The sequence below is a fragment of the Nicotiana sylvestris genome, chromosome 11 (assembly GCF_000393655.2).
Source record: "Nicotiana sylvestris chromosome 11, ASM39365v2, whole genome shotgun sequence".
In the NCBI taxonomy this organism is placed as follows: domain Eukaryota; kingdom Viridiplantae; phylum Streptophyta; class Magnoliopsida; order Solanales; family Solanaceae; genus Nicotiana; species Nicotiana sylvestris.
The window spans coordinates 15,584,314-15,603,815 of NC_091067.1; the positions used below are offsets into that span (position 1 = coordinate 15,584,314).

Consider the following 19,502-nt stretch of genomic DNA (forward strand, 5'->3'; position numbering starts at 1 on the left):
GATGGAGATTTGAATGAGGGCTTTGAAAGAATGTTTGCAGATGTCAACATGATAGAAGCTGGAGAGGGTTCCAGTAAGGTAGACATACAGTTTGTGGGGCCTAGGGCCAATGTCAACAATTGGACAGCTACTCCTCTTCCTACTTGGAGGGAGTCCTGGTAGTTCGCTCTGATTTTCCTTTTCTGTTTTCTGGATTATTCCAGGGTTGTAATCCAGATTCCTTTTTATTTCTATTATTGCTCAAGAAAGTGTGAAACCTTGTTATCCCATAATTCAATAAAATGAAAAGTTTCTTCTTCATTCCTTATTTTATTTTATTTTTATTTTTAATTCTTGTTTCTTTCTTTTCTTTTTTCCCGAACAGTTCTTTTCATACTGGTCTTAAAGACATGGCATGCACAACAAATCTTCAACCTAGTCTAAAAGATCAATCTTATTCCGAACTAACTATACAAGAGATCGATTATGATAATGAAACGGAATACGATGAGGATGAAGCATTCGAGGAGATAAACAGGGAGTTAAGCCAGTTTGAAGAAAAATCCAAGCCCAACTTAGATGACACAGAAGCCATCAATTTAGGGGATGCCGGCGATATCAGAGAAACTAAAATAAGCATCCACATTGCACCAAATATCAGGGAAGAATTAATCAAAACACTTATTGAGTTCAAAGATGTTTTTGCATGGTCGTATGATGACATGCCAGGGTTAAGCACGGATTTAGTGATTCACAAATTGCCCACGGACCCAGCATGCCCTCCCGTCAAGAAAAAATTGAGGAAGTTCAAAACAGACATGAGTGTGAAGATAAAAGAAGAAATAACCAAGTAGCTGCAAGCAAAGGTTATTCAGGTCACTCGATATCCTGATTGGTTGGCTAATGTGGTGCCAGTGCCGAAGAAAGATGGGAAGATCAGGGTGTGTGTCGATTACCGCAATATGAACAGGGCGAGTCTAAAGGACAACTTTCCTTTACCCAACATCCATATCTTGATCTTCAATTGTGCCGGACGTGAGATCGGATCTTTTGTAGATTGCTATGCTGGGTATCATCAGATTCTGATGGATGAAGAAGATGCGGAAAAGACGACATTCATTATGCCGTAGGGAACTTATTGCTACCGGGTAATGCCATTTGGTTTGAAAAATACTGGGGCAACATACATGAGAGCGATGACCACTGTGTTTCATGTGATCCACAAAGAAATTGAGGTGTACATGGACGATGTGATCATAAAATCCAAGCATCAGGAAGACCACGTAGCAGACTTGAGGAAGTTTTTTCAAAGACTTTGAAGGTATGATACCAAATGTGCATTTGGTGTTCCATCTGGAAAGTTGTTGGGATTCATCGTCAGTCGGCGAGGTATTGAACTGGACCCGTCAAAGATCAAATCTATCCAAGATTTGCCCCCGCCGAAGAACAAGATAGAAGTAATGAGTCTGTTGGGAAGGTTGAATTACATCAGCAGATTTATTGCACAACTCACAGCAACCTGTGAACCCATTTTTCGGTTACTGAAGAAAGATGCTACGATAGAATGGACGGCAGAATGTCAGGAGGCATTTGACCAGATCAAAGGATATTTATCAAATCCACCTATGTTGGTTCCACCTGAGCCGGGGAGACCGTTAATTCTTTATCTAACGGTCCTGGAGAATTCATTTGGCTGTGTGTTGGGGCAACACGACATTACAGGAAGGAAGGAGCAAGCCATCTATTATCTCAGCAAGAAGTTTATGGTGTATGAGGTTAAGTACACTCAACTCGAGAAGACATGTTGAGCCCTAACTTGGGTGGCCCAGAAATTGAAGCATTATTTGTCCTCATATACAACTTATCTCATTTCACGCCTGGATCCACTAAAGTATATTTTCCAAAAGCCTATGCCCACAGGGAGGCTAGCGAAATGGAAAATATTACTCACGGAGTTCGACATCGTCTATGTGACGAAGACGACCATGAAAGCCCAAGCACTGGCCGATCACTTGGCTGAGAATCCTGTTGATGAAGAATACGAGCCATTGAGGACGTATTTTCCTGATGAGGAAGTGATGCATATAGATGAGTTGGAATTACCTGAGGAACCAGGTTGGAAGCTTTTCTTTGATGGATCCGCAAATGCGAAGGGAGTTGGAATAGGAGCGGTACTTATTTCTGAAATAGGACGTCATTATCCTGTTACAGCTCAACTGCATTTCTATTGTACCAACAACATGGCTGAGTATGAGGCATGCATTTTGGGTCTGCGACTAGCTGCAGACATGGATGTCCAGGACGTTTTGGTCTTGGGAGACTCGGGCCTCCTGGTGCATCAGATTCAGGGTGAATGGGAAACACGGGATTTGAAGCTCATACCATATCGACAATGTTTGCACGATCTGAGCAAGCGATTTCGATCAGTGGAGTTCATACACATCCCGAGAGTTCACAATGAGGTTGCCGATGCATTGGCCACTTTAGCATCGATGTTGCACCACCCAGACAAAATTCATGTTGACCCGTTGTACATCCAGGTTCGTGATCAGCATGCTTATTGCAACATGATAGAGGAAGAAGTGGATGGCGAACCATGGTTTTATGACATCATGGAGTACCTCAGGATGGGAATATACCCGGAGCAAGCCACCGGAGATAAAAAAAGAGCCATTCGGCGATTGTCAAATGGATTCTTCCTCAGTGGAGGAGTGTTGTATAAAAGAACCCAACTTTGGGATTGCTGAGATGTATAGATGCCAGTCAAGCCACGACAGTTATGATAGAGGTACATGCTGGAGTTTGTGGGCCACATATGAGCGGATATGTATTGGCAAAGAAGATTCTTCGAGCAGGGTATTATTGGCTCACTATGGAGCGTGATTGTGTTAGTTTCATGCGGAAATGCCATCAATGTCAGATACACGGAGATTTGATTCATTCTCCGCCGACAGAATTGCATACAATGTCAGCGCCATGGCCATTTGTTGCCTGGGGCATGGATGTCATTTGATCTATTGAGCCGACAGCTACCAACGGTCATAGGTTCATTTTGGTGGCCATCGACTATTTTACTAAGTGGGTTGAAGCTAAAACTTTCAAATCAGTAACCAAGAAGGCAGTGGTGGACTTTGTTCACTCCCATATCATCTGTAGATTTGGGATCCCAAAAGTGATCATCACGGATAATGGTGCTAATCTTAACAGCAATTTGATGAAAGAAGTATGTCAACAGTTTAAGATTACACACCGTAATTCCACACCATATTGTCCCAAGGAGAATGGAGCAGTTGAAGCAGCCAACAAGAACATCAAGAAGATACTGAGGAAGATGGTAGAAAGATCCAGACAATGGCATGAAAAATTACCATTTGCATTATTGGGTTATCGCACCACTGTCCGTATTTCAGTAGGGGCAACGCCTTATCTGTTGGTATATGGAACTGAAGCAGTAATACCAGCGAAATTTGAAATTCCATCCCTTCGGATTGTCGCTGAAGCTGAGATTGATGATGACGAGTGGGTCAAAGTCCGGTTGGAGCAGTTGAACCTAATTAATGAAAAGAGATTGGCAGCTGTGTGTCATGGCCAGTTATATCAAAAGAGAATGGCGAGAGCCTACAATAAGAAGGTGCGCCCCAGAAAATTTGAGGTGGGGCAACAGGTGTTGAAACGAATCCTGCCACATCAGGCCGAAGCAAAAGGCAAGTTCGCCCCGAATTGGCAAGGACCGTTCATTATAACCAGAGTATTGTCCAATGGCGCTTTATGTTTAGCATATATCGACGGGAAATGCGTCGACATGACTATCAATTCTGACGCAGTTAAGAGATATTATGTATGATTTCTTTTGATTGTAATGGTTGTTTGTTTGTGGTTGGCATTTATCGGAGAATGAAATGACAGAGGCAATTCTTTCTTATATCCAAACACTTTATCCTTTGCTTCCCCTTTTGAGCCTTATTTATTCTTTCATATCCCTCTTTTAGAATCAGTAATTGAAATAAAAGAAAAAGAAAAAGAGAAAAATAATGATAATAAAGACAAAAGAAAAGTCACAAGAAAAATAAAGGAATTGGGAACTACGTTTGACCTGATTCCTCAAAAAAGGATACGTAGGCGCCTCACGGCTCGGTCATAGTGTAACATAAAAAATAAGAATCCCCAAGCAAGAAAAACTGGGGCAAAAGTTGTGTTTATAATTTTGGGAAAGAAAGCTTGATTCCAAGAGTTGTACTGTATTACCCATCAAAATTATTTTGAACTTTTGATACCCCTCCTCTTTTTTTTAACCATACACAAAAACCCATATTAATGTCCAAAAAAGACCTCCCGATCAGTATCTGAGAAGTGCCAAGTCAATGCAAATGGAAGTCGGGAATAACATTCTGATCCCCAACAAAGAAGAAGATCATAAACTGGAAATGAGTTAATAGCCGAAAGAATCCCCAGCAAAGAGAGTCATATCGACAACTCTCCAATCCCCAGCTGAAAAATAAAAAAAATGAGAGAGTCTTATCGGTGAAAACCTTCACAGGCACCATGAGGCGACGGGAGTTGAGAGAAATGAGAGAGTTTTATTAGTGAAAACCCCTCGAAGGGCACTATGAGGCGATAAGACAAGAGTGGCGGAAAGTATCCGCATTTGGCAAAGAGTTGAGTGTCTATTTATCCCCAGCAAAATGAGGTCATCCGAAAGATTGATTGATACAAATAGACTGGGTTGATCCATCCGGAATGCACGACATGATCGTTGGGATCGGTTATATCTTGGATAAGTTCTTTTCTTTCTTTTTTCCCCAGCATTTGTTTAGAAAGACTTCTTCTTTTTCTATTTTTGAAATCATCACTTTATCATTTCTTTGTTTAAAGACTTTACCTCCTTAGCAGTTTTTCTTTGGAAAATGATTTTCAGAGCTTACTACCAGTTGCCAAAATGGTGCAAAACAAAATGCAAATAGGACAGGCCAAGGATAAGGCGACAAAGCGAAAAGAGGTTGGTCGCAAGACCAAATAATGAATGGGTCTAGAGCCCAAGAGGACCAAATTTCCAGGGGAAGTTGGAGAAAAACGGAAAAATGACAGTTAAAAAGTTACGGATCAAATTCCAAGAGGATCCCCAACAGATTTGCAAGATACAGGAACAACTCCGACAGATTCTCGACCAAGTTCCGCAATGGTCGGACAACACATAGCGGGGAAGGAAGAGAAAAGAAAAACCATCCCCAGCAGAAGTATTATCCTCAGCCAACAATATCCTCCCCAGCAAGTTTTGTAGCAAAGCAGGGAAAGGAAAAAGGGAAAAACCATCCCCAACAGAAGAGGCACGACCACTCACCACATTTTAAACTAACAAATTTCTCTTGATTTTAAGCAGGGAAAGGAAATATTATTGACAGTAGGAAGACAGGGTCACAAAGAAGATTATCAGACTGGGGCAAAACAAATTCTCTCATTACGAAAATTTTCGTGAAATCAGATAGCCATTTGGGAAAGAGAGAAGATAACATAAGATTTGAAGGAAGTAAAATCCCCAGCAGTACACGAGAAGGGAGATACAAGTTTTAAAAGAAAAGCAATCTTGGAAGAAGCAAGATAACCCAAAGGTGTAAAAGCAATGACCTTTGAATTAATATCATCCCCACCATTGTTAAAAGGAGGAAGATAATTCCCCAGCAGTGTTATTCCCGGCAGGTTTCAGGGAAGTGAAAGCACCAGCTTTAAAGGAAATAGTCTTTGAAGAAGGAAAATGACATATTGGTGAAATAAAATATCGGTGTTATCCCCAGCAGTTTTCAGAGGAATAAAACACCAGTTTTGAAGGAAGCAGTTGAAGAAGTCAGGAGCCCGCCTGGAGAATGGAGGTGTTACATTTAAGTTGTTGTTGAAGTCAGGAGCCCGCCTGGAGAATGGAGACCGAATTATTTTCAAGAAGCTGTTGAAGTCAGGAGCCCGCCTGGAGAATGGAGGCTGAATTATTTTTGAGAAAGTTGTTGAAGTCAGGAGCCCGCCTGTAGAATGGAGGTTGTTAAATTTTAATTTGGAGTCAGGAACCCGCCTGTAGAACGGGGGTTGTTACATTCTAAGTTGTTGAAGTCAGGAGCCCGCCTGTAGAACGGAGGTTGTTAAATTTTAAGTGGGAGAAGTCAGGAGCCTGCCTGTAGAACGGAGGTTGTTTATTTTAAAAGGTTGAAGAAGTCAGGAGCCCGCCTGTAGAACGGAGGTTGTTATATTTTAAGTTGGAGAAGTCAGGAGCCCGCCTGTAGAACGGAGGTTGTTTATTTTAAGTTGGAGAAGTCAGGAGCCCGCCTATAGAACGGAGGTTGTTATATTTTTAAGTTGAAGAAGTCAGGATCCCGCCTGGAGAATGGAGGTTGTGTCATCTTTCAAAAGTCAAGATTGGAGTCAGGAGCCCGCCTGCAGAACAGAGGAATACATTTCAAGATCAAACAGAAGTCAGTAATGAGGAGGGGTACAACAAAAATCCCCAGCATAACAAGCTTTAATGTAGGAAGTAGTGTCCCCCGCAGACAGAACGGAATAATAAAACTTGTGTTCAGAAAAGCAAAAGGCCAGTGTCATCCCCAGCAGTTTTCGAAAGAAAGGCACCAGAGGAAACACAAGCCGACAAGAAAGCAAAAGCAACCAGAGCGCGTGGAAGATAGATAAGATTTTGTAATTCCTAGTTTAGTCTAACCTCTAGTTTTCTTTTGAGTACAATGTAACAAGGAGATCGGTAAGCAGTAGTAACAACATGCAATAGCAGTAACAGCAAAAAGCAGTCCCATGGTAGTCCCAGCTACCAAAACTTCCCGAACTACATTAACCTGATTCCCTTCTAGCCAGGGATATGTAGGAAACCTTTGAAGCAAAGTTCGGTTAAATCATTTTCAAAAAAATGCTTCACACGGTGTGCAATTTTTAGGATTTACGTGGCATTTTAGATAATTATTTGTGTTTTGGCCGTAAATGTTTACCTTGTTGTAGTTAATTGAAAAAAAAAAAAAAATACATGTTGCATGCATATCTAGGATTTAATTATGCATTTAAGAATTAATTAAACCATTATTTGGCTCTAAAAGGAAAATCATAAAAATATGCGTGTTATTCTATTTGTTGTCATTGTGTGATTTTATTTTAAGGTTTTAATTTGTGTGTTAATTGTTGTAAGTGTTAATTAATATTTGTGTAGTTTTATTTTTTATTTTATAAATTAATTATGAATTGTGTTTAAATTAAAAAATTAAAGAAGGAAAAGGAAAAGAGTTCAAAAATATGAAGAAATTCGGACTGGGCCAGTTTTTAAAAGAGAAGTCAGGCCCAAAATCACACCCCATGTCCGAGTCCAATCCAACCCGTCTCCAGCCTTTATCAAATGACGTCGTTTCCGACGTCTCAATATGGATTGATCTCAGATGATCAAACGGTCCCAAAGCTGTGACCAAACCCGACCCCTGACCCATTACCCGGCTAAGCCCGACCCCCCTGTTTAAACCAAACGACACCGTGTAGTTTAACCCCCTTGATCATGGCCGTTGATCTTAATTGATCTAACGGCTAGGATCGAAACAACCCCTCCGTATATAAAGGCCAATTCTTTACCCCACCCCCAAGCCAAAACACCCCATCTCTTCATCGTCTCTATGCTTTAGAGACCAGATGACCCTCCGCCTTTTACCACAGTTGACCACCCACCGGAAATCGCCTCACGGCGGTTCCGGTGGTCCAAACGACCCAAAAATTACACCATAGCTTCCCCACGACATCCTCTTTCCAGATCTGGTATTAGTTTCCCTCGAATCCATACCCAATGTCTCGAATCTTCAATCAAAGAGTCCGTCTGAGACCTCATTTGTTCCGATGACTACCAAATTAACACCCCTAAGCCATCTGACCACCCTCATTACAGATCCAGTACCCGTTGGTTTCGAATCTTCCTGAAACTCCTCGAATCTTCGTTTGAAGATTCGAGCCAAACATGAACCTACCCCGATCCGTTCTAAATTCATACCAGGTGACCCCCAGACCTCCCTCAGCCCTGAACCACCACTGGTTCCCTTCAAATCTGCCTAGAAAACGTTCAAACCCTAAATCGAAAAAACGGAACCCTAGAAATTCCAAATCATGGAATCCGTCCAAATTAAGTGAGGATTTGGGGTTTAATCGACCTTAATCGAAGTGTTCTTAGTTGAGAACACTTTGACTAAGGTCTGTTCGACCTCAAAGTGTCCATATCCGAGTTCGAGCCTGGGTCTGTATAGTTCTGAGGTTCTGAGGTATTTCTCTTTTTCCTTTATTCTGTATTTATGATTTTTCTATCTATGTATCTGTTTAGTTAGTTTTATTGATTTTCCATGCTTTTTCAATTCATCTTCTCATCTCCAAAAGACCTTTTTATTTGGTCCAAATCTGTCATTTGTTTATGTTTGCTGTAATTATTATGTGTGTAATCGATTAATAAGTTGCATCGATTGGTTAGTTTCCAATTAATCCATGATTCTGTCAATAACACTGAAATTACCCGAATTGCCTATTTCTTTGTTGATGACTTGCTCAGTGTCAGTTGTAATAAGTAATCGTCTAATTAAGCTTCATTGATTAGGTCGTTCGTATAGTTTGAATCATTCGGCATTCTATTGTTTATAGTTTTCAAATTGTTAGTTATCCGATTAATTCATATTCTATTTTGATTAGGAGCATTGTTCTGAATCCCTAGGAACCTTTATATTTGATATATTTTTTGCCTTAAAGTGCTAGCTGAATTGGTTATAGCTGTAATCAAATCAGTTTTGGATTAATTGTTAGTTAAACAGATTTCAGAATTAAGATTTTAATACAGTTGAATAGTTGTATTAAGAGGCAGTAATATTAAAGGGGTTTTCAGGGCTGGTTTAGGAATGAAACAGTTAGGTTTATATTTTAGTGTTAGTGCTTTGTTAGTGAGGTATTAATTAATATACTAATGGGGAACAAAAGGGAATGAGGGCTGAAATTAAGGAAAAGCTTCCTTAGTGGAATTTAAAGTGAAAAAACCAGATTTTTAGTGGAAAAATTCTGATTTGAATATGAAAAGGGGTCGGGCACTAAGTTTGAAAGGGGGATGGCTGTATAAAAAGGAGATTGAGGACTGAATTTGGCAGAGAGAAATTTCTGGAAAAAAGAGGGGAAAAAGGGAACTAAAAGAAGAGGAAGAAAAGTTTGAGAGAGGTAGGAGAGATAATTCTTCCAGAGAGATAGAGTATTAAGGCTGAACTTTTACATTAAGAGTTTCAGGCCGCTTTTCTTGAGTGTTTGACAAATCAGAAACTACTGTTTCCTTGCATCTGTGTTTCATTTTGGTACTGCTGGGGTTTCAGTTTAGTATTTCCTGGGTTTCCGTGGGTGGAGTACTTATTGCATTGAGTTCATGGGTTTTCCTGTTTGGTTTTAATCTTTCCTAGGATTTCTGCTATTGTTAGCTACTGGTTTACTGGTTGTTGCTGTACTGCTGTGTTGCTGTGTATGCTACTGCTGTTTTCTGCACTGATCTCCCTCTTCTTCTCTTTGCTTTTCAAATACCAGGTACACAAATTGATACACTGGTTCTTGTAGGTTGAAACTTGAAGCATGAATACAAAGAAATGAAGAGTTGAAGTTTTAAATTCATTGTAGTTGTCTACTTATTTTTATATACATTAGGATACCTCTTTCATTAGAATCATGTAGGTGTTTGTTTATGTATAACTGGACATGCATTTTGTAGTAGTTTAGTGAGAAAACTGCCCATGTATGCTTAGTTAGAAGGATTGATGGTATAGTAATTCCTGTCCTTCTACTTCAGTATTATTTGTTAAATAGTATATATCAAAAGCATATTAGGCCATTTAGATTATTCTTAAACATTCAATAGTTATCTCATTGAACAAATGGCCTGTTTCTGAAACGGGTAGGAACATTGTTTAATTAGATACCATTGGTTAATTTCATGCATGTAAATGGTTTAGGATAAAAAATTAGATTTCCAAGTTCTTTCATTCCAGTAGAATGCCACTTTAAATTTGCAGAAATCTGTTAACAAAATGACACCATTTTTTTTTTTGCAAGCTATGAATATGTGTAGAAACCATTAACTAGACCCTATTGGATTAAGGATGGTCCGGGTCCAGTTTTACCCCATATACGTTGGACCTGGGCCCATAAATGGCAAACGGATCACCCTTATTGCATCATTTTCAGAATTAGCGAATCGTATTCGAAACTTAACTATAATAACCCGCAAGCATGTAAATAAATTAGGTACTTTTCTTCTTTTATTTTAGAGACGGACGGAAATAGAAAAACATAGTTACTATAGGACGATCCTTTAAAATAAAATGAGGCGTGCCTCGCCAAAGAAATTACAAGTTGCGGGGCCCTCGATAAAAAGATATAATAAATGGATAGACTTCGGGATCGGCCGCTTAGTGAACTCCATGGTCCTTCCCCAAAAATAACAATACGCTAGTCTCTTTAGGACGCGTCTTTAATAAATTACGTCCTTAAATACGGGTGTGCATTTATGTAACCCAAATCCAAATCTCAACGGAGTCGAAACGTGTCAATAACCATGAGTACAATGATTGTGACGAGGTTCGAGATACGTTTTCACAACGTTGCAATTCCTTGTTAAAATAACAATAATAATAATAAAAGCGGTAAAAGAGTCATAACTTGCACCAAGTGCATAATTATTAAAATCAGATAAACAAGCCGAACATGACAGTTGAGCGACCGTGCTAGAACCACGGAACTCGGGAATGCCTAACACCTTCTCCCGGGTTAACAGAATTTCTTACTTAGAATTTCTGGTTCGCAGACTTCAAAAGGAAAGTCGAAATTTTCCTCGATTTGGGATTTAAAATAAATCGGTGACTTGGGACACCAAATAAACTATCCCAAGTGGCGACTCTGAACAAAATTGAATAAATTAATCCCATTTCGAATAATGTCACTTTAATTGGAAAAACTCCCTTGTACTACCATCGGGTGTGTAAAAAGGAGGTGTGACACTACCAACAAAATTAAGCATTTTCTTTGGCTCATGCTACAACACAAATTACCAACCCATGCATTTCTATTTAATTGAAATCTTACCAATGATCCTACCTGTCCAGTATGCCGACAAGCGCCTGAAGATATTCTTCATATATTTTTCAACTGCACCACGGTAACCGACATATGGAATTATCTAAACCTCCCACTGCCACCACAAATCACTCTCAATTGAATCAAGCAAATCTGCCTGCCCACCACCACTAATACTAATTCCTTCTTATATTCTAGTTCCCATTATTTTTTGGCATATTTAGACCAATCGTAATAATAATATCTTCAATAGCGCATCTGCTAGTGTTAATCCCCTTAACGTATACAACCAGGCAGCCCAATATTATTACCTCACTACTTCATTGAATCCAAAACAAAAGATAACTACTGGTACTCCAATAAAACGGCAGCCCCCGCCCCAAGGCTTCTATAAGTTAAATATTGATGGGGCTTTTGATAAACATAACCACATGGCGGGCGCTGCTGGAGTTTTTCATAATGCCTTTGGTGCTTGGGTGTATGGTTTCACTAAACCACTGAGCGACACAGATATTCTTCAAGCTGAACTGCTTGCCCTATACCATGGGCTACAACTAGCGCATCATCGTAATTTACGACCCTTACAAGTGGAAACGGACTCTCAGGTACTCAATCACATCCTCAATACCACCCCACTAAAACACTCACATATCATTTTTGAATACAGGTCGATGTTCTAGGATCTCTAGGTGATTCAGCTGCAACACACATTTAGAGAAGGCAATATTGTGGCCGATGCATTAGCCAACCATGGGAAGACAAACGGTCTTGTAAATTTGGTCATAACTAAATTAAATTATATATATATATATATATACTGTATACACGTAGAAGATCAAAATTTTATTAATTAGGAGTATTATACTGACAGAGGCGGAACTAGCCTATGAGATGCGGGTTTGGTCGAACCCAGTCACTTTTGCTTAAACACTGTATTTGTACTAGGAAATTCATTAATTATGTATAAATATTTAATTGCGAACCCAGTAACTAAGACGAGTTATGAGTTCCGTGGAAAATTCAGAACCCATAAACTTCAAATCCTAGCCCCGCCTCTAATTATACAAGCCAAAGACAGGAAACAGAAAATTACAAGCATCATCTCCTTCTGATCAGTCGAAACAACAAACCAAAACACACACACACACACAAAAAAAAGAAAGTGAAATGATCAAGAAGAAGTACGAAACCACCGGTTGCTGCAGCCATAAACTTGGCAAAACACTTGCAAACAAATCAGTAAAATAAGCAGTACAGTAGAAAACAACGTTAAAAACTTCCAAGAAGTATAAATATACTTCTTGATAAACCTATAAGTCTTCACCCTTAATGTATTATCAAATTTCTCATTCACTGTTTCAATAGCCTTCTCTAAATCCGACTTCTTCTTGTTGAATTTCCCACTTGTTTTAGTTATCCCATTGAATAATTCAGCAATTTCCTCATCATTTAGAGAACTTCCATCTTTAATAATATTAGCTTTTTTGAGAATATTAACATCTTTTGTGGTATCCACAATTTCCACACATGAAGTCAACATATTCAGCTAGCTCGAGGGATGATTCTGGACTAGCAGTAGCTGCTTCGTATGCTACTAAGTTTCTTACTATTACTTCTGTATCGGAATTAAGTGTGATTTGAGGAAGATAAAATGTGTGTTCGCTTCCTTCTTCTACAAATTTTATATCCCTTATGCCTCCTTCCGTGAGCTTGAATTTTACCTGTTCAGACATAATATAATTATTAGGTACTCTAAGTAAAAATGGTGCTATGTCTGACAATTTAAATTTTTAGCTGAGATGATCGCAAATTAGTAAACATAGTAATATATCAAATCTGGTAAGAGGTCGTGGGTTCAATTTTAACTTCTAACTGAGATGGTCGCATAGTAGTCAACATATATAGTATCAAATCAGTTAAGAGATCCTGGGTTCAAAATCACCACCACCCAAAAAATATGGAAAAAAATTCTACGTATTTGGCTAATGAAAAAGAATTAGTCCCACATGTGGAATTAAGTAACTAAAAGTATGATATCTTTGATTTCTACCTCTGTTTCATTTAATGTGGGACTTGTTATTAATCCGTTAGGAAATGAAATGACACTTTTATGTATTTGAGACAATTTTACATTAAACTTTTTGTTTTAACCTTAATTAAATGGTATATTTTTATAGTCATAAAAATCTCATGGCATATTTAAAACACAAGTTCTATTAGTCATTTTTTATAATTTAATTCCCATGCCTACATATTACATCACGCATATATTGAAAAAAAGAAGTAGGAGTATGAGTTTAAACTTTTAGATCTATAAGATAGTCATACATTTCATGAACATTACCTTGGCTATTTCTTCAAGTTCTGTGACTGATGGTATTTCAATCTCTTCAATTTGCGGTTTGTTTTCATCTTCCTTTGTTATTAGTCCAGTGATATGGTCCCATGGCAATTGGGACATCAAACTCATTGGTTTCTCAACAATGTCACCTCCTGGAATAATACCAGCAATATTTTTCACTACTTTCACAACAATATGATCTTCAAAAGACCTATTATACCCATCAAAATAACATTTTGAATCATCATATTCTTCTTCCTCCTCTTCAATAATCGCGCGATTATTGACGATCAATTGATGCATATAAGCCAGCAAATGAGGAGAGCGAGCCTTGCAAAACTTGAAACTGCGAAACTTCTTTTTCTCCGAAAGTTGGAGAGGAGAGTGTGCTTTGCAGAAATTGAAGAACAAATCTTTAAATAGCTTTGAGTAAGGTTGATTGAGAGCCATTTGGATTTCAATGAGAACTACACATGGGATTTGATTCTCAAGCATTATGATGTCTTGAGCCAAGCTTCGACGTTCAGAATCTATTTCTTGATTTGGGAATTAATGTGTCAAAAAAGGAAGCAAGTAAAGAGAATCAATAGTAAATATCTGAGAAAATAAAAAAGTCGGCTCAATTTTGTCAAGTATCACATAAAGTCACTAGGAAGAAACAAAATAGACATTTCCTATGATATTTAAGTAAAGTTGAATGACTTTAATGTTACATAATACTTGGGTAAAGTTAGGTAATTTTTTTGTTACATAAAAAATTATTTAGTAATTTTAGTGCAATGAAGTAAAATTTGATGGGTATCATAGAAAGTCACTAGTTGACAAACTTTTCGACCGGCGAAATACATAGATTACCATATGAGCTTGTCTTCAAATCTCCGTTACACATTTTTTGCGGATAAAAATTATATTACACACTCAACCTTTTCAAAGAGTGCCTAAGACACACCACTTTTATGTTTGACCACTTCTTCTCAGATCACACGCGCTAATTAAATTGCGACACGTGTCATAACTCAAGGGGAAAAAATATATTTATATCCCAATTGATAATATTCAAGTAAACAAAAAAAATAAATCATAAACAAATTCCCACACCCCCACCCCACCCTCACCACATGTCTCTTCTCTTTTCCACCCCATTGTCCCCTCCGCATATCCACCATACTTTTCTCTCCGATTAACTGGAAAATCCCCTCGTAAAATACTCTGCTTCTCCCATTCTTTAAGAAAATACTGATTTTCTTTTATTTTATTTTAGGTGATATCTGGAATAGGTTATCAATTTTGCATCAGTTAAGTTATAGCAAAAGTATGCAACGAATCCTCCTCTAAAACCTTAGCAACCATGGCAGAGAGAACCCATAAGAAAAAATCCATAGACTCCCTTGTTCTGCCACTGTCAGATTCATATAAATGAAACACCCATTTTTATTATTTTCTTTCTTTTTCAGCTTGAAGAAGAATCTAAACTATTTCACCGGTTGGATTTTCGAGCAAAACTCCATTGCTGACCAGAAAAACACGAAAAAGAAAGGGTTTCGCTGATAAATCCATGGCGTTGGAGAAAAACACGGGTGGAGATGTTAAATCCAAAGATTGATACTCTTTTATTCCTACTTGGATCTACTAGACCGTTTGAATGTGGGTTTATTGTTGGAACAAAACAATAAGCAGGGTTGGGGACGAAGGGGTTGTGACCCAATTAAAAAAATTAAAAAAATTAAATAAAATTTTAACACGTGGCACTTTAATAAATAATCTGATAGCAAAAAATCAAATTTCACGCGCTTTTTTTGTGTGTAAATACGCAAGCCAAAAATGGTGTGTACTAGATACACTTTAGAGAGGTTGCGTGTGTAATATTATTATCGTCCACAAAAAATGTGTGAGAGGGATTTGAGCCATATGTCTGGTGGGTACTTATGTGTTTCGCCTTTCCGATCACAGTAGTCGGAAACCCTTTTCCGTCAGACTACTCTTTTTTGGTCGGAAAGTCATCATAAAATCTAAATCTACGATTATTTTGAGGCAATTTTAGTGGTCAAAAAATGCGATTTTCTAGTAGTGAGAGACATTTTCTATGGTATTTAGGCAAAGTGAACGACTCTAAAGTTACAAAAATATAGTTTAGTGACTTTTATGATATGTGATCCTTACTAAATTTCGGTAAATTTCTCGCTGCAGGAAAAAAAAGTTATTTAGTAATTTTAGTGCAGTAAAGTAAAAGTTGAGTGACAGATCGAAGAAACGACATACCTTTTTCTTGTGCCAAGCTTCGACCTTCAGGATCTATTTCTTGATATGGTATATAACTATTTAAGAAGTGAAGCAAGTAGAGAGAATCAATGGTCAATATCCAACATAGTGCATGAGTATCAATATCCAAGAACTTATCATACTGTGCTCTAATTATTGGCTCAAAAAATATTAATGTCTCAGTTATCAAATGTTGGACTTCGGAAAAATCCATGCAATTTTTGGCTATAGTTAGTTTGTGTCTTTCAGTGACAAAAAACTCTGGACGAAAACAATGGTATGGTCCAAGGCCTATTTTTTGAGGGATATAAGATTGGATTTTACTTTCTTTAATGGTTTTGGGAACTTGACAAATATATGGAGAGAAATCAATGGCTGTTTCTTTGTCTAATTTGAAGGAATTGGTGCACTGAATTAGCCAACGTTTCTCAGTTTCAGGATTATTAATGAAAGATTCTGTAGTCATTTTTGGTTATTTTTGAAATTGGTTTTAGACTTTTTGGAGTATGGGTTAGGCTATTGAGTAGTGAAGTGAAGTGGGAGCTAAGAAGCATGGTTTATATAGTGATGATGGATCAGATATTTGGATTTTAATAATATTGAACAAGTTAAAATCACGTGTAAATTATAGTCAACAACATATGGATGGGTTCACATTATACTAATTAATGTAATTTTTTTTAAACCCCTCCCAAATTTGGAGGATTTATAATGTTTCAATACTTCCTTTTTACGGTGACTCGAACCCAGGACCTAACGGTCGTAGGTGAAAGTGTTTTTACCAACTGAGCAAGTAATTTAGATTTGGAAGAGGAGTCTTGGAGAAACAGCAAAGGTATCTCCTAATATATAGGTCACGGATTCGAGCCGTGTAAGTAACTAATAGTTGTATTAAGGTAGGCTGTCTATATCACATCCTTTGGATTGTGGTCCTTTCCGGACCCTACATAAATGCAGGACGCTTTGTATGCCGGACTGTCCTAACGTAATTTAGGTATAAGAGATAATATTTACTATGTGCATTACTGATGTGAAATGTCCCTTTTAAAGTCAGAATCGATTTTTCTTGATATCTAACCGAATGCATGGTGCTAGATCTACTACCGACGGTTAAAATTTGTTTGCACAAGATGTTTACATCAAATCAATAATTACATGATATGCATGTGTCTGTAATATAAACTCATCGCACTTAATTATAGAAAACTAATACATATTTTTACCTAATAAAATTACTTAACCATGATGAATTAGTACAGTATCAATTAGTAAAGCTGTTAGGCAATTTGGAAAGCGTTAATCATTCAACAAGTCACATCTTATGAGAAACAAATACCGGTAAATCGTATAGTCTAGAATGCCCCAAAGCTTTATCACATGGTAAATCGATTTTTAAAAAAATAATATAATACTCAAAGTGGGGTTAATATTGTCTATGGATTCGTACCTACTTGGCTATTAGAATTGAAAACTTAGAACTTTAAAGAAACATCACTTAGTAAAACATATAACTACATCACCATTTTATATAATTACCTATATGGGTGAAAGCAAGCACGTGGATTCACCATATTGCAACAACATAATGAAAACATTACTTCTGAAAAGAAAATTCTAGAGAAAGAAAAGCTCCAAAACAATTAAGTGAACTTCTATGTTAAGCAAGTTATTTTGTCAGGTCCCTATTAAAACAGTTTTTATTATAATAAAGCAATAATTCTCTGCAACAATCCGATCGGTCGTTTCGAGGGTTGTAGCCTCGTTTTCTCATTTTCTGCTTCTTTTGTGTTCTACATCTGTGTTATAACTTACCGAGTTAGTTGGTTTGGGTCCGAAGTGGTTTTGGAATGAAATGAGACACTTAGTCTCTTATTTGAAAGCTTAAGTTGGAAAAGTTGATCGGATATTGACTTATATGTAAACAACCTCGGATTTGAATTTTGATGGTTCCGTTAGCTCCGTTAGGTGACTTTGGACTTAGGAGCGCATCCGGAATGTGATTTGAAAGTCCGTAGTAGAATTAGGCTTCACTTGACAAAAGTTGGAATTTTGCCAATTTTGGCCGACGGTGAAATTTTTTATATCGGGGTCGGATTGGATTTCTGGAAGTTGGAGTAGGTTCGTGGTGTCAGTTTTGCCTTGTGTGTAAATTTTGAGGTCAATTGGACGTGATTTTATAGGTTTCAGCGTCGGTTGTAGAATTTGGAAGTTTCGAAGTTCATTAGGCTTGAATCCGTGTGTAGTTCATGTGTTTTTGATGTTGTTCGAGGTGTTTTGATGATTTGACTAAGTCCGTATGATGTTATAGGACATGTTGGTATATTTGGTTGTGGTCCCGAGGGCCTCGGGATAATTTCGGGTGGTTGACAGCTTGATTTGAGTTGAGGAATTGCAGCTGAAGAGTTGCTGCTACTTATGTAACCGCACATGCGGAGTAGAAACCACAGGTGTGAGCCCGAAGAAGCAAAGGAGGAGCCGCAGAAGCAGCCAAGGACGAACTAGGCAAGATCCGCAGGTGCGGAGATTTTTCCGCACTTGCAAAAATCGCAGATGCGGACATCTGGGGGCAGGTGCGAGAGGGAGTCGCAGGTGCGATGGGCTTCCGCACATGTGGTATGGAAGCCGCTGGAGCGAAGTCTGGGATTTTAAGTGAAATCCGCACCTGTGATGGAATTTCCGTAGGTGCAGCGTCGCAGAAGCGACAAAGTGGCCGCAAGTGCGGTTTTGCTGGGCAGAAAGTATAGATAGAACACTTCGAGATTTTTCACTATTTTCATTATTTTTGAGCTCGGATTTTGGAGATTTTGAGAGGGATTTCGAAGCAATCACTGAGATAGGTTCCTTGTGCCTTTTATTCTTCAATAATGCTGTTTGCCTACTGATTTTACACCTAGTTGGTGAATTTTTGAGGTGAAATTTGGGAGATTAGAGCTTGAGAATTGGACAGTGAAATTTGGGGATTTGGAGGGGCAAATGATGTCGGATTTTGAATTTAGTATGGTTATACTCGCGAGTGAATGAGCTTTCGGGTTTTGTGACTTTTATCAGATTTCGAAACGTGGGCCCGGAGGCGGGTTTGAGCCGATTTCGAATTTTTTTGCTATAATTTGGTAATTTTCTTGTGTAATCGGTTCCTTTAGCTATCTTGATCGTATTGTATTGCTTCTGTCTAGATTCGGGTTGGAGCCCGATTAGAGAGGCAAAGGCATTGCGGAGTAGGATTTTCGTCAGTTTGAGGTAGGTAACGCTTTCAAACTTGGTTTTGAGGAAACCCCAAACTATGTGTTATGTGATTAGTATTGAGGTGACGCACATGTCAAGTGACAGATGTGCACCGTGAGAATTATGACCTAGGTGATTCCATGACACCGTTTAGTGACTTTATCATGTTGATATCCATGTTTCCATCATGTGATAAAGTAATTGAGCTGTAAATCATGCTAGATATCATGTTTAGGCTTTATGCCGGTATTGTTGGAACTCTTAGTGGTCGTTTCTTGCTGTCATCTCACTATTTTCATTAATATTCTGTACTCAGTCATGTTCATGCATTTTTATATCAAATATCAGCCTCAGTTATTTATTGATTCATCATATCATTGTTCTGGGTTGTTTTCATGACATTGTGAGCCTGTGGGTGAGACTGGAGAGGTTGATGACTGAGTGAGGCCGAAAGCCTGGTTATGAGTAATGGTTATGGGATCGGTCTACATGCGCGCATCAGTTATATTGATGATTATGATAGCGCTTGGTTGTAGTAGCCTCTCCCGGGTTTGTAACACACCCCTAGTGAGCGCGGATGATACTATTGATGGATGAA

General features: G+C 38.3%; 1 protein-coding gene across 1 annotated transcript; it reads right to left on the reverse strand.

The window, feature by feature from the left end:
* Window positions 1–12,253: 12,253 nt before the first annotated feature.
* LOC104213030 (putative UPF0481 protein At3g02645) lies at window positions 12,254–16,148 on the reverse strand. Its single transcript, XM_070160938.1, has 4 exons — window positions 15,683–16,148; window positions 13,427–13,959; window positions 12,599–12,803; window positions 12,254–12,546 (listed from the first exon to the last, which is right to left on the reverse strand). Exons 1-4 carry the CDS (start codon window positions 16,146–16,148, stop codon window positions 12,254–12,256), a joined length of 1,497 nt encoding a protein of 498 aa, XP_070017039.1.
* Between the last annotated feature and the right edge of the window lie 3,354 nt (window positions 16,149–19,502).

Coding starts and splice junctions, on each gene's coding strand:
- LOC104213030 (XM_070160938.1), bottom strand. CDS start 16,148: ATGACTACAGAATCTTTCATTAATAATCCTGAAACTGAGAAACGTTGG. Junction 13,960..15,682: donor AAGCTTGGCACAAGAAAAAG/GTATGTCGTTTC, acceptor TCCCAAATCAAG/AAATAGATTCTGAACGTCGA. Junction 12,804..13,426: donor AACTTGAAGAAATAGCCAAG/GTAATGTTCATG, acceptor ATGTCTGAACAG/GTAAAATTCAAGCTCACGGA.